Source organism: Plectropomus leopardus, chromosome 4 (assembly GCF_026936395.1).
Source record: "Plectropomus leopardus strain MGB_pleo_1.0 chromosome 4, ASM2693639v1, whole genome shotgun sequence".
Classification (NCBI taxonomy): Eukaryota; Metazoa; Chordata; class Actinopteri; order Perciformes; family Serranidae; genus Plectropomus; species Plectropomus leopardus.
The window spans coordinates 14,053,251-14,080,605 of NC_142179.1; the positions used below are offsets into that span (position 1 = coordinate 14,053,251).

General features: G+C 41.1%; 3 protein-coding genes across 3 annotated transcripts; 2 read left to right on the forward strand and 1 right to left on the reverse strand.

The window, feature by feature from the left end:
* The first annotated feature begins 6,923 nt into the window (after window positions 1–6,923).
* On the forward strand, window positions 6,924–8,852 carry ccl27a (chemokine (C-C motif) ligand 27a). The gene is made up of 3 exons (XM_042488401.2): window positions 6,924–7,211; window positions 7,805–7,922; window positions 8,196–8,852. Exons 1-3 carry the CDS (start codon window positions 7,148–7,150, stop codon window positions 8,290–8,292), a joined length of 279 nt encoding a protein of 92 aa, XP_042344335.1. The 5' UTR covers window positions 6,924–7,147; the 3' UTR covers window positions 8,293–8,852.
* A 5,463-nt stretch (window positions 8,853–14,315) lies between these two features.
* slc35d2 (solute carrier family 35 member D2) lies at window positions 14,316–19,528 on the forward strand. Its single transcript, XM_042488238.2, has 12 exons — window positions 14,316–14,588; window positions 15,516–15,549; window positions 15,628–15,714; window positions 15,814–15,881; window positions 15,962–16,033; window positions 16,255–16,323; window positions 16,800–16,902; window positions 17,438–17,530; window positions 17,623–17,690; window positions 17,831–17,909; window positions 18,585–18,667; window positions 19,091–19,528. Exons 1-12 carry the CDS (start codon window positions 14,461–14,463, stop codon window positions 19,218–19,220), a joined length of 1,014 nt encoding a protein of 337 aa, XP_042344172.2. The 5' UTR covers window positions 14,316–14,460; the 3' UTR covers window positions 19,221–19,528.
* znf367 (zinc finger protein 367) lies at window positions 19,417–26,109 on the reverse strand. Its single transcript, XM_042488239.2, has 5 exons — window positions 25,108–26,109; window positions 23,726–23,876; window positions 23,284–23,403; window positions 22,410–22,548; window positions 19,417–22,295 (listed from the first exon to the last, which is right to left on the reverse strand). The coding sequence occupies exons 1-5, from the start codon at window positions 25,387–25,389 to the stop codon at window positions 22,037–22,039; spliced, it is 951 nt and encodes a 316-aa protein (XP_042344173.1). The 5' UTR covers window positions 25,390–26,109; the 3' UTR covers window positions 19,417–22,036.
* Between the last annotated feature and the right edge of the window lie 1,246 nt (window positions 26,110–27,355).

Consider the following 27,355-nt stretch of genomic DNA (forward strand, 5'->3'; position numbering starts at 1 on the left):
GTTACAGTACAATCTGGCCAAACATGGACCCAGCAGACAACACCGCTCTCCAGTCCCGTCTTGCCCGCGTCGGGGAATGCTGCAACAGCACGGCACAGCTCACCTCGGAGCGCAGCGAAGCTGTAGTAATCGGCGTTGGAAGCGTCTTGCGCTAACGCAGTTAGCCACCTGCAACAGATGGCTTCTCGCTGACTCAGCATGCTCCACCAACACCAGCCCCAGCTTTACCTGTTTTGCCACAGACACTCAGCCCGGCATCTGAACCTCGGTGGGGGCTCCTGAACGATACGCCGGGGATCCAGAGGGTTGTAACCCGTTCCTGACGAACTGTTCGATCCTGTTTGCCCTGCAGCCACACACCTTCGCCACGGAGGGAGCCAGAGTCGCCTTCACCATTAATACCTCACCGGCAGAGCACAAGCTTGTAGGGGAACGCGGAATGGGAGAGAGACGCCAAGCTTGTTCCTCCTTCCAGTCCTTCGCCGGAGGAACTACGAAAAGGTTTTCGACCAGTACCAGCAGGACCTGGCGCCACTGGGGGTCTTCTGAGCCAGAGACAGGGGAACCGAGCGGTGGCTGATTTCGCCATCGACTTCAGAACCGGGCCCGACTGAGTAAGTGGAACATGGCGGCTCAATGCGACGCCTTCCTCAGCAGGCTAGCTCCGTGCATTAAGGACGAGCTGGTTTCGTTCCGACCTCCCAACTCATTGGATGGCTTGATTGAACTGACCACGAGGCTAGACAGGCGGATTCAAGCCAGAAGGAGAGAGCAACGGTTGGAGGGGCTGAACACCATTTCTCCGTTCATCAGCATGGGCCACCTGCTAACCCGGTCTCCATTCTGAACTCACCTCAGGAGCCGAGCCCATGCAGGTGGGCCGCACCGGTTTGTCACCAGAGGAACGGGAGAGACGGCGTCGTGGGAACTCTGTCTCTACTGTGGCCAGGCCGGCCATTTTGTTTCACGGTGTCCAGCAAAAGGGAGGGCTCAGCGGTAGATGGGGGCATCCTGCTGAGCCGATCATTGAACTCTGCCCCCTATCAACGGCCCCTGTTCCATGTTCAGCTTCTGTTGGCGGAGGGTCCCACACTCTCGCCACCTTCATAGACTCTCTGGAGCAGATGTTAACCTCATTGATGAGGAACTCGCTCGGCAGCTGGAGAGATCGAGCTGGACCCTCTGCCCCGTCCTGTTCCCATTAGCACTAGACGGCCACCTCCCTGGGAAGGGTCACCCACCAGACCACACCCATCTCCATGCTCCTGCTAGGCACACACCTTGAGACCATCCGTTTCCATGTGCTGAGGTCTCCTAATCTTCCCCTGATCCTTGGGTACCCCTGGCTCGCGCTGCATAACCCCCCATCGACTGGTTCACGGGGTCTATTTTGGGGTGGAGTCCTTGTGCCATCAGATCTGCCTTCAACAGGCCGGTCACGCCAGTGCCAGCTCCCAGTTCCAGTTCCTGCTCCACGCCAGATCTCTCTATGGTACCCCCAGAGTATCATGACTTCCAGAGGTCTTCAACAAGATGAGGGCCACGTCACTGCCTCCACATCGTCCCTCTGACTGCGCCCATTGACCTCCTTCCTGGCTCTGTCCCCCCAAGGGGCGTCTGTATTCCCTACGGCACCGGAAAGAGAGGCCATGGACACTTACATTAAGGGAGGCCTTGGCATCTGGCATCATCCGCCTCCTCCTCTCCCGCTGGCGCAGGGTTCTTCTTCGTGAAGGCAAGAAAGATGGCTCCCTGCGACCCTGTATTGATTACCGGGTCTCAACGACATCACCGTTAAGAACCGTTACCCTCTTCCTCTCATCGCCTCAGCGTTCGAGCTCCTACAAGGTCCACCATCTACACCAAGCTGGATCTACGACGCCTACCACCTGATGTACGGATCCGTGAGGGGGCGAGTGGAAGGCGGCCTTCAACACACCAACTGGACATTATAAATACCTGGTGATGCCGCTTTGGGTTAACCAATGCCCGGCCGTTTCCAGGCTCTGATCAATGACGTGCTCAGAGATCTGCTCAACAAATTCGTGTTTGTGTACTTGGGCGACATCCTGATCTTCTCCGCGACGAAGCAAGAGCACGCTCACTGCACGGCCCAGACCGCCCTGCACTGCTGAGCAACTCCCTCTTCGTGAAGGCCGAGAAGTGTGAGTTTCACGCCACATCAGTTTCCTTCCTGGGCTACATCATAAGCCATAACCATATGGAGATGGACACGCTAAGGTCTCTGCGGTCACCTCTTGGCCTGTTCCTGATTCCCCGCAAGCAGCTGCAGCGCTTCCTGGGTTTCGCTTAACTTACAGGCGGTTCATCCGGGCTACAGTGCTGTGGCGGCTCCTCTGCACGGCCCTCACCTCCTGCAACATCCCTTCCGTTGGTCTCCGGCCCTTGGAGGGAGCGCCCGTACACTCAAGGAACGCTTCAGCTCGACTCCCATCCTCCTGATCCCGGACCCTGACCGACAATTCGTGGTGGAGGTGGACGCCTTCCCGATGGGTGTGGGGGCCGTTCTCTCTCAACGATCTGCTAAGGACCAGAAGCTCCATCCCTGTGCTTTCTTCTCTCGTCGTTGTCCCCTGCTGAGAAGAACTACGATATTGGTAACCGTGAGCTGCTGGCAGTTAAGTTGGCCTTGGAGGAGTGGAGACACTGGCTGGAGGGAACCAAGGTCCCCTTCCTCGTCTGGACTGATCACAAAAACCTCGAGTACATCCGCTCTGCTAAAAGACTGAACTCCGTCCAAGCCCGGTGGGCTCTGTTCTTCGCCAGATTCACCTTCACCCTGTCATACCGACCTGGTCCCGTAACATCAAGCCTGACGCCCTGTCCGTCAGTTTCTGGTTGGAGAGGGGACTCCTCCAACTCGGACAGTATTATTCCTGCTTCCTGTCTCCTGGCCGCCCTCACCTGGGCCATCGAGGAGGCGGTCAGCGGTGGAGGACCAGCAGGGCCCCAGTTCCTGTCCGCCAGTTCGGCTCTTCGTCCCACAAGACCTGAGGTCCGAGGTTCTGCAGTGGGCACACAGTTCCCACTCACACCTGTCACCCAGGCATTGCCTGTACCAAGGAGGTGTGGTGCAACGACGGTTCTGGTGGGCCACCATGGACGAGGACATCTCTGGCTTCCCAACGCCTGTCCAGTCTGCAGCCAGAATAAGGCTCCCGAGGGCTCCTGCTGGTCACCTTCAGCCCCTGCCTGTGCCTCATCGTCCCTGGTCCCACATCTCCGTGGACTTTGTAACTGTCTGCCACTGTCGGAGGCAACACCACTATCCTGACAGTGGTAGACTGGTTCAGTAAAATGGCTCACTTCGTGCCCTGCCTAAACTTCCATCTGCTAAAGAGACTGCTGAGTTGTTCCTGGAACACGTGTTTACGCCTCCATGGTCTTCCTACTGATGTGGTTTCGGACCGGGGTCCCAGTTCACCTCCTCGTTCTGGAGAGAATTCTGCCGCCTCCTGGGTGCCTCGGTCAGCCTGTCCTCCGGTTACCACCCCCCAGTCTAACGGTCAGACAGAGCGTAAGAATCAGCAGATGGAAACAGCACTCCGCTGTATGGCATCCAGACATCCCCGCTTCCTGGTCGCATCTGATGTGTGGGTAGAATACGCTCATAACACCCTCACCAGCTCTGCTACCGGCATGTCTCCGTTCCAATGTGCGTATGGGTTTCAACCTCCCTTGTTTCCCGACCATGAGAGGGAGACCGCCTTCCCTTCAGTAGAGGCCTTCATCCGTCGCTGCCGCCAGGTTTGGACCCGCCCGATCTGCTCTACTGGGGTCCGCCAGAACGTTACGCCACGGCCGCTAATCGGCTGCCGTTCCGGCTCAGCCTACCAAGTGGGGCAGAAGGTGTGGCTGTCGATGGATCTCCCTTGAAGGAGGACTCCAGAAGTTGGCTCCCAAGTTCATCGGTCCGTTTCCCATCGACAAGGTGATCAACCCAGTGGCGGTCCGATTGAGATTACCCCGGTCCATGAGGGTCCATTCCACCTTTCATGTCTCCCCGACTCAAACCTCCGGAGAGCCCTCTGCAACCTCCGTCCCGACCTCCTCCTCCTCCCGCATCATAGATGGGACCCCTGCCTATACTGATGTGCGCCGCCTGCTGCGCTCTCGCCGCCGTGGTAGGGGCCTTCAGTACTCGTCGATTGGGAGGGTGCACGGTCCGGAGGAGCGATCGTGGTTCCAGCACGCCCAGATCCTGGATGACAGCCTGGTGGAGAGTTCCATCGGCAACATCCCGACCAGCCCTCCGGACCCGCCGCACGCACGTGGGGTCCGGCCCTGCTTCCCGTCCTGCTCCTGTGTCCGCACCGCCGGGATGACAACGTGGGTTCTGCCTCGACTCGGTGATGTCCTCTCGACGACGGGGAGTGTGTCTGGGGTCTCTGAGGAGTTCTGACCCTCCTCCGGGCCCCGCCCTTACCATGGCCTGCCAAGCCGGTGGTTCGTGGTGGGACGTCGTGGGCCGTCCCTTGGGGGGGGGGTTCTGTCACGATTCCTGCTCCTCTCCCCCTTCTCAGTACTTTTCCATTCACTCTTCCTCTGCTCACTCTACCTGCTGACCACGCCCACTCTGCCTGCTCTACTCACTCACCTCCAGCTGCATCTCATCAGTAATCAACCCAGTATATAAGCCTGCCACACACACACTCTCATTGCCAGATTGTTCTCACGCATTATGCAAGACTCTCCAGCATTCTCCTGCCAGATCTCCGAAAGCCGACCCTGCCTGTCCCCGACCTGCTCTCCTCGCCTGATCCCCGGTAAACCTACCTGCCTTCTGTCCTCGACCACGAGCTCCGTTTTGGCGTCCCTGATCTGCTTCGCTGGTAAAGACATCTCCGCCTGGCCCCGACGATCCTCCTGGTCCATCCCCATCGGTACCGCTGCATCATCGGACTGCTCACTGCTTCGAACCTCCGCCTGTCCCCGACCACGCTTCCGCCTTCTCCTCGACGGTAACTCCACACGTGCTGTCGAGCTGTTGTGCTACGGGGTTTCCTCCACATCCACGCCGAGTGACGTCAGCTTCGGTTCGTTGCTTCGATCTCCCTCCAGAGACTGTGTTGTGGGTTCTGACCCGAAGAACGAACTGTGTGCTGAATTACCTCATCTTGCTTTGTGTCTGAATTGTGTTGGTCTAAATAAAAGTCATTACCAACTAATCCTGGTTACGGTTGTACTGCATCTGGGTCCTTACCACACCCGTTACAAGAACTAATGTATTCAAACCCAACCACAGTTTCTTATTTTAAAGACCAAAACAAATTCTCCGCATTTAATTTCTGAATGTGAAAAAACATGTCAGAGCGTATTACATCTAATTCAAACAAGCTCAAACAGGAGTGAAACAAAATCACTCTTGTGATTTTAAGGCTTAGGTGTTGAGATGTGTTGGTTTGAACTGCTACCACATCAGCAACTTTTCCAACAGTCAAGTAATCAGTCTGTCATTGTTGCTACCAGAAAAATTCCCCTGGGGAACAGTTTATTTTTTTCTTCAGTAATTATATTGTCTGGTTTGCACGCTCATATTAATTGCACAACATGTGACACAGATTGGCAAAACCACACCTGTGCACACAATGAATGTGAAAGCTGCATTAGGTCAACATAATATCTTGTCATTAGATTAGATTAAATTCGCCCTCATTTGTGAATAATTCTTAAACTCTTCCCTCCCTAAAGAGGTCAAAGGTCAGAGAAAAAACTAAACGAAAAAAATCAACACTTGAGCAGAGCAAATCTTTGCTGATTCAGGTGCTTGAACTCTGGTCTCTGTTTGAAGGATTGACTCTCCCATGATTATGGCTGCAAACCGCTGTCTTAAATGGTTATTAAGATGATTATGTCTTTAACATCAAAACATGATTACAGAGCCTTGTACTTATCACACATGCCAGTTTGTCTCAAGACTTTCAAATATGTAAGATATCTCCCCTTCCTTCTTGTGCTGACGTTTGACCACACTTTTTAAGATGTTTGCCATATGATCTTTATTAAAGGTCCAGTGTGTAACATTTAAGGGGATTTAGTGGCATCTAGTGGTGAGGATTGCAGATTGCAACCAGCTGAAATCACTCCTGCTTAGAATTCCTTCAATTTTCAGGAAGTTTTTTATCAGGAGCTGAATTATCTGCAGAGGTCTTGTCCTCTCTAAAACCAAACTGACCAGGTTATTTAAACCATGAAAAACACTGAATAAGCAATTTGTTGTTAAAAACCTGTGTTTCTTCGACACTGCTCAGCTCAACTGAGACAGGCAGCTTGCCAAGCACCCGCTAATATGCGCTCAGCTTTTTTCTCTCATAAGCGAAGATACAGACGTTTAGGAGGATTTTACTGGGAGCTGGATTATCTGCAGAGGTCTCTTCCTCTCCAAAACAAATGGACCAGGTGATTTACACCAGTAAACACTTGATAAAGAATTTTCAGTTTGAAAAGTCAGGGTTTTTTGATGCTGTTTACCACAGAGGGGTTGCTTAGTATGGTAGCTGATGCAAAAAACACAAACAACACCAATGGCCCTATAGAGTGTTTGGTTTGTTCATTTTTGGCTAATCTAGAAAGACCCACTACCTGTGTAGATATAAAAAGGCTAATTTTAAGGCAATGAAAGCACTTTTTTCCTTATTTTTTTTTATGTTATACACAGGAAGAAAACATACTTACCATAATATATTCGACCACTGCTGATGTATTTTCTCAAATCTTACACACTGAACCTTTAAATTTCCATTTGCACTCAATTGTTTAAACCATATCCTAATCTTTTGTGACTCTGGGTGGGGCATTTGCCAGGCTCTCATTCCATATCTGTCAATCAAACAAGGTCCCATTAAAACAGTGCTCATAAATCCTGTTGGGGCCTGTCTGAGCTGAGCATACCTGTGCCACACACTCATCAGCACCAGATGTGTGAACAAGGAGTTCAAAATGAAAGTTTTTTTTGTTTTCATAAAAACTCAGGTTTGTCAACTTGTGTTGACTCCAGTAAGATACTGAACGGTTTGAACACATGCTCACACACTTGCTACTGTTTGTGGGTGGGTGCACAGTTGTGTTCATGGGCCATATTTAAACAGCAAGGACAGATTGTGTTTCTCTCATTTGCTCTGTCATCATGGAGCTGAAAGCTGCGTTTGTGATCATCTGTCTGTGTGCTTTGGCCATCACCTCCACTGAAGGTAAGGACCCCATTATTATCATGATGTTATAACCAAGAAGACTCAGATTAAATCTTTCATCTGAGGATGAGTTATGTCCCTACTCATAATAAGAGAGATATATGATTTTTGGCAGAAAAAACAGGTTTCTCTGTACAGTGCAAAAATGTAAAGAGCAGCGAGCAGTTTTCGCTTCATGTATCTGTGCTTATTACATGTTAAGTTTAAACAAGCATGTGCAATCGTAGGTGGAGGACGTATATAATTTTGTTGAAGTTTCAGCTGATTGATTTCATCTTGCCTTTTAGTTTTACAAACTGAAACTTTAGATTTTCTTTTTAATTTTATTTATTTTTTATCTTCAACCAAACTGAAATTCAAACACAAGTGACAAATAAATTGTGTTCTTGGGAAAAATATAAATCACTAAAATTGTTTTGTACAAACCTAAATGGTGGTAAAGGGTTTTTTTTTTGGATATTTAAGTCAACTGCATGGCACTGACAATTCAAAATCTCAATAAATTTTTAACAAATGTAAGAATAAAATGTCAACTAAACCCTTCATTTTTCTTTTTAACATTTTAAATAATGGATCTTAATACTACATTGCAGCTGGCATCCCAAAATGCTGCATCAAAACAATAAAGGAAATCCCTTACAGAGTGCTGCTGAATGTCCAGAGATGGAGCATGCAGCAAGGCAGCGGCGCCTGTGACATCCCTGCGCTGATGTAAGTGGTGAAGCTCAACATAGCTTCTTCCTGCTCCTTTTTGGACATGAAATGTAAAATTTATTTTGCTTTTTTGGAAATCTGTTATATACTTTCACTTTTATTTTGATAGTGTATTTTATGTCCATAGTCTTCTTTTATGTTTAAAATAAAGTATATTTAATTTGAATTTGATACAGTAAGCCACATGATTACAATGATTTTGTAGTTATCCAGTGCTTGAGTTGTTTAGTAATTTCTTTTTGGATGTTTTTCTTTCCTTTCTTTCCACAGACTGAATGTAAAGGGCTTGAAGAGGCCCATATGTGCTCATCCCAAAGTGAAGAGGATCCTGATGAGGCTGCCGAGGAGGATGAAACAGAACAAATAGAAAGCAACTTACTGAGACAGTTGGTGTTTCAAGAGCCAGTGTCATACAGAAACCCTTTATGTGTTGTTTTTTGTTTTTTTTTTGTTATTAATTATGATCATTTAGAGGTACTTGTATTTTGGTATTTCCATTCCATACAAACAATCCACAATATTTGTCTATTTTTACTTTTGTAATTAGGATTATACTAACAAAACGCATGATCAGTTTTTAAAATATGATGTGTTGTTATTTTTAAAAAATCAGCTTCATCTCCATCATCTGCAACATTTAAACACCACTTACATGTTATTGCAGCCATAAAAATGATCCAATAATAACAGTGGCTATTCTGCATCATGACTACTTTTACTTTTAATACTTAACTGTATTTCAGAATTAAGTCTCCTGGGTATTTTTGTAAATGTTTAAACACTATATACTCTTTTTATGATGGAGCCTTTTTTACTGTGTGTTAAGTTATGTGAATAGTACTTCAACCACTGCCTTTGTACAATCATTGTAGGGAAAAAAGAAATCTCTGTAAAGATGTGATCCAATAAATTAGTTATTTTTTTCTTTTTTGTTGTTTATATTTGTGCCTGCGGTGATGGTTGTCTAGTCAAACTATGAAGACAGAGAAGAATTAAAAACATTGCTAACAAACATGCTGCATTTCAGAAAAAAAAAAAATAAAAAATCTGTACCAATTTTAGGTCTATAAAAAGTGTTTTATCAAGAATCAGTCAGAAATAACTGATAAAAACTATAAAGGGAGGGTGACAACTGCCAGTCACTACTGATAAAACTATTAGGATCAATCAAACAGGAGCATCAGAGGGCACTCGTGAATATAATGTTAGTCTGAATTTAATTTGTATTCGGTAACACATTTGTACATCTACTGAGTGTTCGGTCTTCGTCATAACTTGTTTATACAACCGCAAGAAGACAAATGAGAGCGTTCAAAAACCACAGATGGAAACTTTATATAACAGAGGGCTCTATATATATTAACTTACCCTTAAAAATCCCCTTAAACCCTTAAACTACAGATCTTCATAGAAATGAAACAAAAATAGACTTTGCTTGCTCAGTCTTGTCCTCTGATGATTAAAACCCTGACTCGCTCCCTTTCCTGTTGGGACTAATTCCACACAGACAGGCTTCTACACAGAGGTTGTAAAACCTTCAGCGAGCTCAAAGCTTTGCTGAGCTCATTTGATTTATTTAGTTTCATTTTTATTGTGATTGATCCTCACAGGCAAAGAGATCAGAGGAACTCAACTCAGTTGCCCCACAGATTAGCTTTTTGAAGTATTTTTCTTTGCACTTTTGGGTGTTTTTTTTTTTTAAATTGGGTTATATTTCTTTTATGTTTTTATTCAAACATATTCACAGAATCTTCTACCGAGCACAAATATTTTGTCAATGTTTCAACCTGGTTTGGGTTTTGACCTTTCAGACTTCCTTGCTGGTCATTAAAAGGTGCAAATAAAACAGTCATAGTTGTGCATGGGTGGATTATAAAACAACAGGCCCTGGGGCACAGACATTCAAAAGGCCTCCTCCTACATACAAATAAAATGGACTTTATGGTTGTTTAGCCATTTTTGTGGGTCTGTTTTGCATCTGTTTCATGTCTGCTTATAGTTTTATTTTGTGTTTCAAGTTGTTTTCCCCTTTTTGTAGGCATTTTAAGTGTCTTTGTCATTGCTTTCCATCTCTCCAAAGTCATTTTTGTCTCTTCGTGGCAATTTTTTAGCCCCTTTTTTTTGTTATCAAGCAGCACAGACCTGGAATAACCTCCCAGATGATGTTTGGCAAGCCCCGACTCTGACCATTTTTAAGTCAAAGCGAAAAACGTTAAACTTGATTTGAAATCATTTTAAATTATCTTTTTATCTTTGCACCTCTTGTCTGCACTTTTGCTATTTTTAATAGTGATTTTTTATAATAATAATTTAGTAATTCATTTGACTTTGTATATCTTATCTCTTTTATTGTAAATCTGTATCTTTTATTATGTTTTGATATTTTATTGTGCTTAACAGCACTTTGAATTGCCCTGTTGTATGAAATATGCTATACAAATAAAGACTCTTTGTAATAATTTTTTTGTCTCTTTGTGGTTGTATTGCCCCATTTTGTAGTCATTTTAAGCCTTATTGTAGTTGCTAGCTGTACCTTTGTAGCCATTTTTGTCCCTTTATAGTAAGTTTCAGTCTTCTTATTATTGCTCTGCGTCTCATTGTAGTCATTTTGAGTCTGGTTGTAGTTGTTTTGAATCTTGTGTAGTTGCTTTGTGTCTCATTGTGATCTATTTGTGTCTCTTTGTAATCATTTTGAATCTCTTTTTAGTCGTTTTGAGTCTCTTTGGGTTTTTTGTTCTCATTGTGATTGTTTTGCCCCTTTCCAAAGACATTGTGAGCCCCTTTGTGTCTCTTTGTCACTGTTTTGCATCTCTTTGTGGTCTTTTTATGTGTCTTTGTGATCATATTGAGTCTCTTCTGGACGGTACGCTATTTTTTTTTAAATAATGATTAGATCAATGATGATCCCTACGAGTCCTACTCTTACCAGTTTAACAGTATGTCTATTTGTAATCTTGGGCATCTTATTAAAATAAAATCAGAAAGCAGCAATATGAAAGTCACATGAAATATATGTGAATGACCTGACAAAATAAACTCAAGGTGAACCGTCATCCATCAGTTGACTACTTTCTCACAACCTCAAGCATAAAGCTATTAATCGGGCTAAAGGCCCAAGTCCTCAGGCTGTTATGACTGAAGAAAACTCATCCCTTCAAAATGGCAGGAAAGCACCTCCAGCTAATTACAGTAATCTCTGTTTTGAATCACTCAAGCTCATACACGAGCAGTAATACTTCTTCATATGTGTCTATTCAAGTAGGAGTCAGTTTCTCTATTTCAGGTAAAGCCTTAAATGTAAAGACATTTACATTTAAAGCCTTAAATGTAAAGACATTTACATTTAAGGCACGATTACATTGCATCGTCAGTGCCATATTTACAAAAGAGTTCTAGTTTTAAACCACACCTCTAAAAGTTAAATGTCTTTTATCAGAAACCCGAGGTCTAATCCAAACTGTTCAAAAGTTGGTCCAGCTCTTTGACATCAGCAGCAGTGTAAGAAAAAATATTAAGAAAACAAACATGGTGGTGTCACTCGAGGCCACAGTTACCATAACACACACAAAAACATATCACAGCTGTGCAATTTTAATCTCCTGCCAACAGCCCAATCTGTTATCGTAAGTCTCCAGGCGCTGATTTACCAGCACTCAAACTGTCAGAAAAGTTTGGCTGCGGCTCATCTTGCTTTCAGAGGGCACTATGTGGAAAAACTGATCAAAGGAGGATCATTTTTGATAATAAAAGAAAAAAAAACTTGTGATAATTTACAACTCAATGTGTGGTGAAAATCAAGGAGAAAAGTGGATAGCTCTCAGCAAGAGTAAATATGATGGTGTAGCATAAAGCATAAACAATCAAACTGCTGAATGTTAACCTGAGGAAGAAAGTTGTGCTTGTGGTTTTCTACCACTCTGCCAAATAAAGAGGGTTTTTTTTCAGTGTGAAAACTTAACAAGTGTGATACAACAGCACCCTCTGGAGACACTGATAGCACATAGAGATGTAAACTGATTTGCAACGTAATGTCGGCCTCCTGTACAATTCCAGTGATTTACAGAGGTGGCAGCCTTTCTGCAAATCTTAAAAAATCCTAAATTCAATTATATAAATATTAGACCTTAATAGACATCAAACAGTCTTAAATTTGAATTTGTAATTTTTTTCTCGCATCACACATTTGATCTAACGTTACTTATGCATCTTTTAATTACCTTTCGTCTAATGAGTCAAGCTCTTTGCTTTCAAGTCCCAATTTCTGATGTTGCAAATACTCAAACCCACCATTGAACCTCATACTGTCTTTTTACTTTATTCTTGTACTTATAGTGTAAATTAAAACTCACTCGAATAATCATACTTGTGCAAAGGACCACAAATATACATAGTACTTGCCTTTATACTTACCTTAAATGGTTCAATAGAAAAGAGATGATTTGCCCAAAATTATTGTCTTAAATTTGGTTAAAAATCCTTTTACTATAAACTTTAAATATAATTATATAATACTTGCGGTGTAGATACCCTGAGACCAAGCTCTTGTTTTGCAAGTTCCCGGTAAGTCTCAAGTCTTTGCATTCAAGTCACAAGTCAAGACTGACAAGTCCTAAACTTTGAGTTTGTCCAAAACAACTCATGATGCACTCATTGCCAAATGTAATACCATTTAAGCAACAAAGTAATAATTTGTTACATTTACAGAAACATAAATGCTTTTTAAAATTTGTGTCTATTTAGTAAAACAATGTTAGTTTACTCAGAAAATCAAGGAAAATAAATTGATTTGTGTGGCTCTTTTTCATTTATGTACTTGGGGGAAAGTTGTCATGCATTTTCAAGTCAAAAGGTTGAGTCCAAGTGAAATCATGAGTCACTGCTCTTAAAGTCCAAGTCAAGTCTTTTTTGACTTTGTTGAATCTCCAGTCATCAAATTTATGAATTCTAAGTCCACACCTCTATTGACTTTTTGTCAAACTCCTCCCCTTAATATTCACCAGGTTTAAGGTGAGTGTGTTCATACACAGTGGCTATTGTTTGTTTGGGAGTGAACTAGTTGGCACACGAATCAAGTTACTCAATGCACCCCTGCAGAGAGGCACCACATTTTCCATACAGTAGCCTGCTTCCTCCTTCCACAGTTTCATTCAGGAAACAGGCTCTAAAATTACACATCATCCTGCTTACTTTGGTAAATCTTATCCTTCCTGATAACTTGTCACGCCACATGACTCTTTGAATGTCTCATATAAGATCAACAATAATCAGCACATAAGCAGAGTGGCTGCCACATACAAAAACCTTTTGACTTTCAGAATATTTGTCTCAAAAAGTGTAACATCTCAGTCTGACTTTTTTCCAGAGAAGTATTGACAATAGCACATTATCCCCTTGAAATCTGAAATTTGCTTGATTTCTTTCAAAACATGGAAAGCAGTTGATAAGCAACTTTTAAAAAATAACCCAAAAAAAGCAACTTTTTTTTTTAAAAACGTTACAAGACAATTAAATTACTCAAACAAAAAGAAAAGTAAAAGGACCAAAACAGGAAATGACCTGGAAACATGCTCAAATAAAATAAAAAAATAATATATATAAATAATAATAATTTCTGATGATTAATCATTTATACAAGACATTTCATGCCAAGCTGTTGATTACCTTTTTTCCCATGTTTTTCAAAGAAATTATACAAATCTGCTCAATGTGTCAATGGTTTAAATGCTTGGGAAAGGCACAAGACAACTGATGACAATTCAGGTTTTCAAGGGTTAAAAACTCTGGTCAAACTCCGACTCCTGCAGTCGGCATTCAAATAAGGCAGTTTGCCTTTCAAACAGCAGATTTATGGCTGCAGCAGACAGTGTCACAGAAAGTGTGCTGCCTTCTTGCCCACTGCAGTGCAATGATGACTTTTAGTCTGACAATGTTTAACTTGGCAAAAGTATCAGACAGCATTTCAGTCTTAAACTGAGCAGAAATCTCCCCTTAAGCTCTATTCATAATGCTGAAGTTTTTGTCTTTAATGTGGATTTTCTATTTTACCTGGCGGATAAGATGATCAGAAACAATGTAGATTGCTTGTATGTGTTTGCTAAACATGCAAAACACAATAGCGTGTAAAGCAAATTTACGCTACTTATCTTTGAGTCTCATCAGTGTGGTACAAACTTTATTAATATGAGAACAAAATGTTGCAGTGTGAACATATACAGTATCTCAGGTCCCTCGTCTATTTAGTGTTTTGCTAAAAATGAATCAGTTTCGAAAGAAAATGAATGAATGATGATTGAATGAATAGCTGTTTTTAGTCATTTATTCAACTTAAGTTTGCAAACAAATGGAAAAAAAAGTTTTGATTCTTCAATCACTTCCGGCCGTTGATGTCACGCCGTCCTGTGCACGAGAGACCATTGACGTCCGCTGTGTTATCAGCAGCCAGCCATGAGCACCTCCCACCAAACCAGGAATGACCAGGAAATCAGTACAACTTTACCCAGACTCCAGCAGGTGTCTGTCTGTATAACACCTGACGATGTCTGCCGACGCGTGTCAGGAAACCGCGGAGCACTCCGGGCTGCTGAAGCTTTCCTCCGCCGTGTTTTACGCCGGCAGCTCGTTTCTTATAACGGTGGTGAATAAAACGGTGCTCACGAGCTTCAGGTATGTGGCGTTTTGTCCTGCTGCTGTCAGCGCGCCATTCATCACAGGTGGGAGTAAAAGTAGCAGTATCACAGTGTACAAATATTATGTAACAATTATGTAAAAGTCATGCAGTCAGATTTTCCCCAAAGTGAAAGTAGAAACGCGTTGGCTTCCAAAAGTAAATGTACTAATTGTGCAGTTTAATGTAGCTATTATATTACTAGATTATAATCTGTAAAACACCTTAATGTTTTAGATAGTTGAACTGGAGCTAAATTAATCAGGTTAAGTACTTTACCTGCTGCGTAGCTTGTGAAAAGTTTTATCTTAATATATAGTTTGAATATGAAGATGTCTAGTAACATGAAACTAGAGGTATTGGGAAAAAAAGAGTGAAAAATACAATGTTTGCTTCTGAAATGTAGTGATGTAGCAGAAAATGGAAATAAATAAGTAAAGTAACTCAAATTGTACTCTTTTTAATATTACATTTTATTTGCATTTTAAGATGACAAACATCATGTGCCAAATATCAAACAACCAACTGTATTGGTTGGGGCTTGTACATAAATACTGGGAAAAGGACAGGGCAACAAAAAGAAGGCATGTACAGCAAATAAAATAAGTAAATAAAATAAATGGGACAATATCAAACTTAAGCTTACTTCCACATTCAGCAATATCAAATTTAGTAGTCAAGGGTGCAACATAGCAAGGCCTATCCCCTGCCAAAGGTTTGTAGATGAGACAAAACACTGAAAATATACCGACAGTAGGACCTTAAGTCTTTGAGTATTATGTACACTGCATTCGTGAGTGTGCCTACTTTACACTGTCATTCTTGTTGTTAGTGTCAATAAAGAAAGCTCACACACACAGCAAGCTTTCAACAACTCTAAATTACTCATTATCTCATTGTTTCTTCTATTTATGTTGGTTTTGCAGGTTTCCCTCCTACATTTGTCTGGGCATTGGCCAGGTATGTTGTCCAGGTGTGGATGTTTCTGGGTGTGCATGTGTCACTTATACACACTCATGGTCACTTTTGTCCCTTCAGATGATCACCACTCTTGTTGTCCTTTATGCTGCCAAAATGAGCAAAACTGTCACATTTCAAGACTTCGACAAAAGTATTCTCTTTAAAGTAAGCATTTTTCTTCTTTTTTTAAATAGATTTTATTCATCATTCAACTTTAACTATATTCTATCTGACAAAATGTTGTACATCTTCTTTTATTTGCAGATTTTCCCTCTTCCTCTGCTGTATGTTGGAAACCATATAACAGGACTGGCAAGCACCAAAAAACTCAGGTTTGGATATTTTATTAAGTAGATTTTAGTCTTTAAGTTTCACAGTGCTTGTTCATGTGTTCATGTGGTGTCCTTCACAGTTTACCGATGTTTACAGTATTACGGAAATTCACAATATTAATGACAATGATCTTGGAGGTATACATACTAAGGTAAGACATATTTCTGATTTTGACATTGTTGTTAGAATTTCAATTCGTACATTACAGATGATCTCATCAGAATTATGACAGAACAGGTCTGAAAGTACTGTACATTATGTATTCCTTAACATGGAGGGATTTATACTCAGTTTACTAGCAGAATTAAAGACGATAGGAGCCTTTTTCTAGTTTTTTTTACCAAGTGTTTAAGTGGTCTTTTTCTTCCGCAGAAAAAAATTCCCAAAGCGCCTTGTGTACAGTGTTGTAGCCATAGTCCTGGGTGCCATGGTTGCTGCAAGGTATGGCTTTTTAGTTTGCAAATATTTTTATTGAGCCAAGGAGTAATTGGTTTAAATCTTAATGTTATGTCAATAACATAAAATCATTTTGATATAATAAGTTCACAGAAATAAAACATATTATGTAAAAAATTTAACTGTATTCTATTCATGGAATCATGTTGAAAATAGGCAATTAAAAAGAGGAATGTTTTTTTTTTTTTTAAATTAAGGAAATACCAATTAAATTTCAAATTAAAAAATGTAAAGAATTTAAAAAAAAAAAACTTAAAATAGTATAAAAATCAGACACTTAAAAGAGGAAGGTTTTTTTTCGAAAATGAAGGAAATAATAATTCAATTTTAAAAAAATATTTAAAAAATACAAATATAAATATTCATATACTAACTGAAATAAAGAGGACATAACTTTATCAGGAGTGGAAAGGTATAGATTCTTCACCTGTGCTTTACCTCCATCTTTTGCCCTCCTCTAGTTCTGACCTGGCCTTCGATGTGGAGAGCTACACATTCATCCTGCTCAATGATGCTTTCACTGCTGCTAACAGTGTGTACACCAAAAAGAAACTTGGCACTGAGGTAACATTCCTGTACATTCTGTACAAATATAGTACAACTTGCACTGTATTTCACCTGTAGTTTTACAACTGTTAAATGTCTGTGTAACTGTGACAAATTATAAGGTTATATAAGTTCAGCTGTCCTGCCAAAGGAAGAGCATTAAACCTGTTTTTATTATCAGTCCTAAACACTGTAGGATTAATCGATTGCTTCTATTTGTATCTGCATCTAAAACCTTGGCTGAACTTTACATGGTATTGTATCAAAACATTGGAGGAAAAACTGGACATTCGATTTTTAACTTCAGCATTACAAAGGTGATGGCTACCCGCCCTTTAAGTAAACAGGATCTTGAACTCACCGGTATCACAACATCCCTCTGAAATCCATATTTTGAAACTGGCTGCAGTTCTAATGCTATTTATGGCAGATTCTGACAGTTGTGTTGACTTATTAGGTTTATAAACTGTTTTTAGGGTTTTGTTTGTTATACCAGCATCTCCACAAATGATGTGTTAAATCATTATATCTAACATTTCCCTCCTTTTTTAAGGGCCTTGGGAAGTATGGTGTCTTATTTTACAATGCACTAATCATTGTCATCCCCACTCTCTTGGCGAGTGCATTTACTGGGGATTTACACAAGGTAACTGTGATTCAGTGTGTTCATTCTGGGTGTTTGTGCCCAAAACTTTATCCATTTTCCTTCCTAATCCCCTTGTATGTTCTGATTCACAGGCTGTCACATTTGAGGACTGGGTTACAGCAACTTTTATTTTTTGTTTCTTCATGTCCTGCGTCATGGGGTATGTCACTATGATATGCTCAATTACTGACACACCTTTGTGAAAACAAAAACAAAGAAATCATACTTCATAGAACAGAACATACATTCCTGCCTCAGGACACACAGTTGTGTAAGACTCAGTTCTGCTTTTTTTCCCAGGTTTGTGCTTATGTATTCAATAGTCCTGTGCAGCTATTATAACTCAGCACTTACTACAACTGTAGTGGGAGCAATAAAGGTGAGCACACACTGATAAGAATACTATTTTTACACTAGAAAGCACAGGAAGTCCATACCTCAACCAAGACTGCACAACCCTCTAAATCGATTATTCTAATAAGAAGAAACGTTTCAAATTCTAACCTGTATGTGGATCTGGATTTTAAATCAGACTACGTATAGTAAACAATTATAAAACAGGTGTTCATGTTCAAAATGACCTATCTTGCAATGTTAATAATGATTTGAACATTTTCTTGAATCTAAATATGCACCAAAAACTAGTTAACTGCTCTTCATCTGATGGCAGTGTCTTAACGTACTTTGGAATACTGCAAGGGGTATGTGAGATTTTTTTAATGCTAGATTAAAAAATATCAGTTATACAGTACTCCTGAAATAATTTTACAATAGTAAGTTCAATAAAAATGCAAGTTCTATAGACCGCGTTTTATATTCTGTACGTTCACTGTGTTTCTACAAAAATGCGTTGCTTTTATCAGGGGCACTAGGCTTCAAAAATATCTCAGAAGGTGTTACACTGTTTGAAAAAAAGAGAACCACTGCTAAATAACAGACAAAAAAGAAAGAAAAAAAAACTTTGGGGGTAACTGTGTGTGGTCGAAATGTTCATCTGTCTAGTTTCTGCTAACCAGATCATTACTAACTTTCAGAAATATTAAATTTTCTTAAGAATGTTGCAGTGGCCTATATTGGCATCTTTGTGGGAGGAGACTACCTGTTTTCTTGGACCAACTTCCTGGGCCTCAGCATTTGGTAAGAATAGATTTTTTCCACTCCATTTTTTAAATTTTGTTTTATTTTGCTGTTTTCAACAGTCTGTGACCAACATATTTTGTTAAATGTTATAATAAACTTTTCCTGGCTACAGCTGCAAATTGTCAGATGAGTTTGATATGACCAAACAATCAAACATATGAAGCCAAAACATTTCTTATGTTTACATTTCAGCAGCATGAGATAAGTCTATATCCAGGCCAAGTTTCAATCCAGAGCTAAACGATGACGTACAAGCGCAGAAATGTATGGATAGATAAGATTAGTTAATCTCTAATCAAAGAGTAAATGTGCCCACTTTTTTTGTTTTAACAGGTGTATTTGAACTAAAAATAAAACTGATCTTATTATTTTCTTGGCGTACACATTGCTCATCATTGTTCGTCTTGTTTTTCTTTGCAGTATGTCAGGTGGACTGGCGTACTCATATCTCACATTTATCCAGAAAACATCTGGAAGTAACGGAGAAAGAACTCAGGAGCTGAGGATTCACATCCAAGAGGATCCGAAAGGGGAGTACTCTGCAAACTAAATGGACAATGTTTTAGCATTCACCACTTGGTGGCGTTGTTCTGCTCCATATTGGAGCATGATATTGCTTCTGAACGTCAATTCTGACGTTTATTTAAAAACTAATGAACTGATCTTCCTGGATACATTTCTGCTGTTACCTGTTTAACTTCACTACTAAATCACGACTGAAAAAATTGACAACAAGTTCGCATAAATTCTGGGTCAGATTCAGTGAAAGTTTATTGAAAACCAACAATTATAAAACAGTGTGGACAGCCTGTCAGAGAAATCTTTATAATGTGTAATAAAATGTCTACCAAGCAAGCAGGGTAAGTCTATACATGTCTTAATGTGAAAACTGTTGAAGGATGTTAGCGGAGGGGAAAAACTGAGACTAAAATTCAACTTCAAATCTCTATAAATTGTGCACACTCAATATTCTAAGAAATACAATGTGTATATATTAAATGCCATCATCTTCTTAAACCACAAAATAGACTAAGGGTTAGAAATGCTTCAAAATATACTATAATTGGGTACAAATAAATCATTTGGTTTTCTGATTATCAACAATTCACTTGCCTTCCAGTTTCACCACAACTCCACGAAGGTAATTTGTAAATCAAACAGATACAAACATCTCAGCTTGAGTGACAGGTTGTTGGTGCAGATTTTCCCAAACAACCAGAGACGGGGCAGTTATTAGAGGCTTCCTACACTGTTGAAGGATGTAGTGTTGCTTTAAAACAAGAAAAGAAAGAACCAGCACTACAAAAATCAGTTTCTCAAAAACAGGTGCCATTTTCTTGTATGACAAATCTAATCTTCAGTGCATTGCAAGCTTAATCCAAGACTTACTAACAAGGGGTGTAAGTGCTAAATAAAAAAAATCAGTGTGGTGTCTAAATGTATGCGACATATTCTAAATGGGCTTTAAAACTTGGTAGATTTTTGCTGGTGCCATAATATTTCCCTTCACTTGCAAAAGATTTCCAGGGCTATCAAAGTTTAACAAACGGTTAGCCGGAAAAAAACATAAATATTTCATAATTTAATCTTTGAAATGAGATGACACAGATGCACCATACACTACTATGATGCTACGCCCGTATCGTAACTGGTCTGCCACCTTTTAATATAAAAAGCGGCTGACATATTCCATTGTAAAATATCTCCCGTCTGGCTGGAAAACTCTAGGTCTGCAGATTTGACACGGTTTTTGTATCTGACGAAAACAGCTGTTAAAAGTGAAATATGGCATGTTTGTTAAGGTATTCTGGACCTTTAAATATTGTTTATTACTTTAGGAAGCCATGTGTAAGATTATGGGGGGATTTAGTGGCATCTAGCAGTGAGGATTGCAGATTGCAACCAGTTTGAACTTTTTCATGTTTTTATCCAGAGTCTTCCTCTCAAAAACAAATGGACCGGGTGATTTAAAATGAATGTTTTACATTACAAAACAGGGTTTCTCTGATGCTGTTTGGCATATCAGAGACAGGCTGCTGCCACAGCACCTGCTAATGTGTGCTCACCCTTTTCTCTGATAATTTTAGATACAAATGTTAGAGGTTTTTACCAAGGGTCGAATTATCTGCAGAGGCCTCCTCCTCTCCAAAATTAACAGAACCAGTGATAAGAATTGTTTAAACCTGCTCATCTTTTTTTTCTCTGGTAACATAAGATACAGATGAGCCTTCCAAAATATGTAGACTGGGTGATTTAAATGGCTAAAACAGCAAAAAAAAAAAAAAAAAAAAAGCAGTTATGCACTTAAAAATCAGTTTTTCTGACACTATGTAGATATAAACGGCTCCTACTAAAGTAACATAAGTGAAGAAATTCTCATCTTCGGGTGATTATACACTAAATAAAAAACATACTTTTATTCCATCCAATTTCTGCCAATATATCCCCCTAAATCTGACACGCTAGACCTTTAAGTAAATCTGTAAGGCAGTAGATAGGTTGAGGTGAACTCTTCCTGTGTGGAAACAATTATGTGTATGTAATGATGAAGTAGTGAAGCTGTCAAAGTTTTGATTTTTTTTTTTTTAAAAAAATCTTGTGCCTAACCAGACCTCTGGATTAGGCTTGCAATGATCACCTCTCGTTCGCATTTAAAAATGACCATGTTGCGCGCCAGACTGATCCAGCTCCCGGACTTGTATTGTCTCCTCTTGCCCACCTGCGCACGCTTCTTGGAGCATGCTGTGCAGGCGAGGCTTAAACTATCTTTTATCAGTCCATTTCTGTCACCGGTGGCGGTGAAATTGTGCTTACAAAGCTGGAGATGAAACCTGGGAGCATTATGAGAGGCTATCTGACAGTTGGAATGCAACTTTTCCTATGTTTGACCACACCCTGTATCACTCTGTCCGTCTGAGCTTAATCCATATATACATCAGTCATACACACTCACAAAACACTCAAAAAAACTCGTTACCATCAAAGTGCAAACAAAACAAATTAAAAAACAATAGGTACTCTTTCTTTGCCTTTAGAAGACAAGCAGAAAGAAAGACATTCTTCATATATTCAAATCTACAATTATAGCAGCCTAAAAGGATAAATTGGAAGCTGAGTAAGGTGCTTTAGCTTGTGCCTTCCTGGTGCTGTGAGGGGGGGGTAGATGACGCTGTGCATAACACTGATCTCAGGCCAATTCAGCTCTTTCTCAAAGTCTCGTTTCTCAACTTAAAAGAATAAACTAAACTAGTCGTTGATCTGCATTTATGAACTTTTTTCTAGCTTCAGCACAAACTGCAGGAAGGCGGGTTGGTCATGGAAATATGAGGGGCATGGGAGGGGAATCTGGGATTGGGAAGTGGGTGTTCAGGCCGACAGGTTGTTGGCCAGCTCAATGAGTGCCAGAGCACCGTGGAGACGCTCTCGTTGCTCCTGGAGGCGGCGCTTGGCGGCTCCTCCCTGACTGCCCTTCTCCTCCTCTGCCATCTCTTCCTCTTCACCGTTCTCTTCATCCGACTGGAGGAACTCCATGGGATCCTGCTGCTCCTGGTCTTCTGCTCTCGCCTTGCCCTGTGGCTTCACCTTGGTGGTTGTTGGGGCGCGTTGCTCACGGGTTCGCCAGTACCTGCAAGGTAAGAGAGGATGATATGAACATACACTGTAAGCAGAAAATGCCCTTAAATGCACAATAAGAGTTCTGCTGTGCATCGTCTCTGCACAGTCCTGTGTATTTACTTACTTTGCCAGCCACTCTGCCACAGCCTTGTTATCCACAGACTGAGCCTTCCCCTGGCCCTCCTTTGGTTCCTCTCTCTTCAGACGGGAGAAAGGATGCTTGGGACAGTGACGGTTGGCATGCGTGAACCGATTGCCACATCCTGCAGGGAAAACAACAGGTGTGAAGAAATGCGGTAACCAATGAAGGCCAGTTTTCTCTGTGATTCTAGAATAACACAGAGACTAAAATTCACATAATGCATGACTTATTGTGGGTTTACTCATATTTTTACTCAGTAAGGTAATTATACCGAGTGTGTCTTAGTTTACAGCAGAGATACTCAATGTTTTGCTTGAGGGCCACTTTTGCACGTGTCTAGGATTTTAGGACATTGGGGGCTTAGCTAGGACCATTGTTAAGGTTGCGGGGGATCCTCCACTGGCACTTTTTTTGATAAACAAGCTCTATTTTGATGCTGTTTTATGCACTCTGGCTCCTCTTGTGTACTAAAAGAACAAAAAACAGTTCCCAATGTGAAAATGGTTGGGGGGCCACCCAGCACCCTATCAGGGGCCAGATTAGGCTGGCAGGCTGTTAAAGTAAGTATGACTTTTGTGCTCCATGTTATTATCAGTAAGATTCTGGTAGTGATGTTCTGCATGTATATTGACATTACAGCAGACAGTTACGCTGTCAGTTTTGTGTTTTTCGGTACTTTCCAAATGCTTTAAAAATAACTCAGCCAATTAAAAACTCTTTTTAGTCACATTTGACTGAGCCACACATCATGATGCCGGAAAGTACCTAAAAGTATCTCAAAGTGAAAGGTCACAAGGTCGCTTATTTTTTTGGCAAAGTAATTTTAAAAACACTCCATGCAGCATTACGAACTCACCTTTCTCTGAGCAAACAAAGGGTTTTTCCCCAGTGTGCAGCCGCTGGTGCGTCTTCAGCTGGCCGCTCTGGACAAACGCCTTCCCACAGTTTGGGTAGTCACACAGGTAGGGCCTCTCTCCTGGAGGGAGATAAAAAATAACGTTTAGTATTGTCATTGTTTTACAGTTCGGTCATTATTACACAGTGCTGCTTATATGGTAAACACATACACTACACTACTTTTAAATTCAATAACGGTCAATTATTTTCTGCTTTCACAGACCAAGCTGTGCCCAGTCCTGTTCCAGCATGTCAATGTTCCATCTGGTTAGACAGGTGTTTACATGACCTTCCCTGCTTGTGGGAACGGGTGTTGTGTAATCCACTTTTTCTTGAGGTGCCTCTCTTTTTGACACTAAGCCAATACAATGTCATTTGCATCCACATTTCTGTTTTCTAACCTGTGTGTGTCCTCTTATGAGCCTGGAGAGACTTCTCTCTGGGAAACACTCGGTTGCAGATGTTACAACGAATACGGCTGGATGAAGTCTCCCCCTCGCTTATGAGCTCTCGGACAGTGTCAGCCCGTGGACGCCCTCTGCGGATGCCATCCTGAAGGCAAAAACACACAGGATCGTTACACTGGCTAAAGTAACACCAAAGGCACTTATCTTCCTATTGACCATCAGCCATTAACAGATACATAACAGAATCTGGCACGTTGAGTACAAAATACCTCATACATGTATACTTTAATACGTTTAAAACATATGAATTGAAGTTACAGCACATACTTCAAAGTGACAAATCATGTTCAATGGTGTAAGTTTCATTTCAGCCCTGGGGGGAACACATAGTATATGAAAAAGAGGTTTGGGGGTCCTCCACTAAAAAATTTTAAGCATTAACATTAATGATTTCCTTCATTGTGGTGAATCTCTAGTAACAGATTTTTTTCCCTCTGCATCAGTTTAAGATGGAAATGTCTTTCATTTTGTCAGAATAAAAGCCTAAAAGCCGACTGCTCATATAATATACCTATACATATATATAAATATATAAAAGCAGTCCGCTTTTATTCTGAGATGGACATTTTCATCTTAAATTGATGCATTGATTTGTGTGTGTGTGTGTGTGTGTGTGTGTGTGCGTGTGTGTGTATTTTGAGAGGGACGTGTCTCCTGCATCCCCCCTGAAATCTACACCTTTGATCATATTAATTATCATAATACTTTGATTACATATATGCATCTGTATTTATGTTATTATAAATACATATTCATTATTGCACAGTAGTGCTGTCAGCGTCTCCTAGCGGAGTTCACGTGTTACATTGTTGCACGTTTTGTCCATAATAATTAATTCACATCCGGTTACATTTTTGGCGCGCGACTACACGTCATGTATGAGCAGCTGCTCCAGAATCAGGAAGTAACTGGGGTTTAAAATCCACCATGTCACACCCTAATGCGCGGGCGATTTTTTAAATGACTTCCAACCCCGGCCATATTAAAGCTGACCCTCATTAAAAAAATGAACGTTTTAAGCAGAAATGAACCGTCATTTATGTTTTAACTGTGTTGATCTGATATTACGACTCATTTTGAGGTAGTTTGCGCCTTTATAAGATGCCAATATCATAATGCACGCGCTCTGTTCTTCTCAAGACTGCTGTTATTACACGCAGGCCCAGTTAAACATATGTCATGCGTTGTTATAGCTTGTAATAGCTGTGTTAGTGTTGTCAGCAGCCTTAAACTATACAAGAACAATACGTTTTAAGTCGGTGTGATATCACATGTCATACGTTGTATTCAGTTTTAATGCAGTTAAAATGACCTACCCTGATTTGGTCCGGTGAAGTATCCGCGTCTGCCTCCCTGGCCGTCTGGGTTCCGGTAGGGGACGAGGCGCCGCTCACTGAGCCCGGGCTCAGGGTCACATTGTGGGCGTTCTCCCCCCATTTCCATGGGTAGACCATGAAGTCGCTGAAACCGGGACTTGTCGGGGTCAGCGCCTCCGCTTTCCTCGGTTTGATCGGCGTGGTCTTGATAACGGACACCAGCACTCTTTTGGGCGAGTCGTTGCAGAAAATAACGTGCGGGTGCTTGTTATCGGCCATCATGCGGGTGTCAAAACTCCGGCAAAATCAAGCAAAAGCTGCAAAAGTTGTAACTCTGATCGATTAGTTAAAAAAGAAATAAACGAGTGAGTAAAGTCATAAAAAAGGTGCGCCTTTTTAATCTGGAGTGAATATGTCCTTCATTTCCAAACAGGAACAGAAAATATCAGATCCGTTCTTCGCTACAAAGTATCCGCAAAAGATACAGTTGGATAAAGATGATGGGAAGTTTCCTTCTTGGCGCAGCGGGTCGTCTGAACTGACCTGTGTGCGCTCACAGGAGCGTTGTCCCGCGTTGCAAAATCGCGCCCGAGCAGTTGAGTGACCAATCAGCTGCAGGGATCGGAACCCACGTGTCGGAACCAGCCAATAGCAGCAGCCTCATAGATACCGGGGCCAATAGAAAGAACAGACAGTGTTCTGTATTCAACGATTGGTCGACGCGTCTTCGTCCAATGAGATTTAAACACTTGACGCGCGCTTTTGCACGTTGGCCTCAAGATTGGCCAATGAGGACGTGCAGAGCGCACGTTCGGCCACACTGGAGCCAATGAGAGTGAAGGGCGGTTAATTTTACATAGCAAGGGAGCAGATGGCTGTTTCCCGCGCTGAAGAGTCTGTTTATGTTATTACATTTTTGGTCAATTTAAAGGGAAAGGAAACGGTGGCTCAGAGGCGCCAAAGTTACGTAATCATTTTAGGGCGGAAACACTTGAACAAAGGGTTTACTGTGTGAGTGAAAGAGAAATAGAAACTTGAGATGATATATATATATATATATATATATATCTTTATTTACACTGTGGGCATGGAGAGAAACGTATTTTCAATGCCTGTATGTCTAACATACAATAAATTGTCAATAAAGCTGACTTCGACTTTTGACTTTGACTTGATTTGTGATGCCATCAAAGGCATTACTCCCCCCACCCAATAATTTATTTATTTTATTGTAGCTATTGTTGCTGTTTTTGTTATTATTAATAATGATGATGAGCGTGATCACAATTTTGGCATTTTTGCACTTTATCCTTTCTTTATTCATGTATTTCATATACTTACCTATATGTATAAAGTTTAAGTTTTCATAGAAAGAATGAAAAATATGCATTTTTTTAAGTAATGAATTGTATGAAAGACTTGTACGATATTCAGAAGAAGCATTACAATAAAGTATAATGTACTAAAAAAAAGAGTTCAATCTTGCCCATGTAAAAAACTGAAAAATGCCCCTATGAATAACTGAAACGACATGTGTAGTCATAGTGTCCTATGAGCAGTTACACTTACTCACTGTGGTGCAACAGAAGCCTTTCTGTTAGGCTTTATGTGCCTCTCCCATTGCTGCTGTTTCTGTGTCTCTTGGTCTTTCGCTGTTACCTTAAAAAGGCAGTCCAAATATATCCAGCACCACTGTACAGTGTGTCTTTAAAACACAAGCACTTCAATTAAATTTAAACTAACAAATTGCACCAAAACTGCATGTCGTTATCTTATTGAGCCTATACACTTAATTCTTGGTAGTGTTTCCTGACATGTACTAATACTGACAAAGGAATACATTTTGAATGGAGTAAGCCAGTCACATTGTACATGGACATTGTAGGTTGACACCATAGACATGTATTTTCTTCTCTGACCACTAGATGAGGCTAAGTGTCATTATGTCAAATATATCCTGACTCATCCTGCAAGCACCAGTGACACAGTCATCAAGTTGGAGGTATGTTGATCTAATTTTATTGCTAGATATAGATCTGAGGATTATGAAAACTATACAGGCTACAATCGTAAGGCTTTTTTAAATAAATAGTAGGATAGTCAATTATCTAATGACCCAGGGAAGTAATAAGGCTGTGTCTGAAGTAGCCTATAGAACAGCATTAAAATAAAATTGCAGTTCATGAATCAGTTTGTACTTTGCATAGATGTACACAGTTTCGTGCAAGCTGTACCATAGCAGATTTAA

Bases quoted from the DNA above. Each gene is read 5' to 3' on its own strand.
- znf367 (XM_042488239.2), bottom strand. From the start codon at position 25,389: ATGATGGCCGATAACAAGCACCCGCACGTTATTTTCTGCAACGACTCG. The intron at 23,877-25,107 runs GTAGGTCATTTT...TTTTGCCTTCAG, and splicing joins CTTCACCGGACCAAATCAGG to GATGGCATCCGCAGAGGGCG. The intron at 23,404-23,725 runs GTTAGAAAACAG...ATCTCCCTCCAG, and splicing joins TCATAAGAGGACACACACAG to GAGAGAGGCCCTACCTGTGT.
- slc35d2 (XM_042488238.2), top strand. From the start codon at position 14,461: ATGTCTGCCGACGCGTGTCAGGAAACCGCGGAGCACTCCGGGCTGCTG. The intron at 17,910-18,584 runs GTGAGCACACAC...AATTTTCTTAAG, and splicing joins CTGTAGTGGGAGCAATAAAG to AATGTTGCAGTGGCCTATAT. The intron at 18,668-19,090 runs GTAAGAATAGAT...TTTTCTTTGCAG, and splicing joins TTCCTGGGCCTCAGCATTTG to TATGTCAGGTGGACTGGCGT.
- ccl27a (XM_042488401.2), top strand. From the start codon at position 7,148: ATGGAGCTGAAAGCTGCGTTTGTGATCATCTGTCTGTGTGCTTTGGCC. The intron at 7,212-7,804 runs GTAAGGACCCCA...ACTACATTGCAG, and splicing joins GGCCATCACCTCCACTGAAG to CTGGCATCCCAAAATGCTGC. The intron at 7,923-8,195 runs GTAAGTGGTGAA...TTCTTTCCACAG, and splicing joins TGTGACATCCCTGCGCTGAT to ACTGAATGTAAAGGGCTTGA.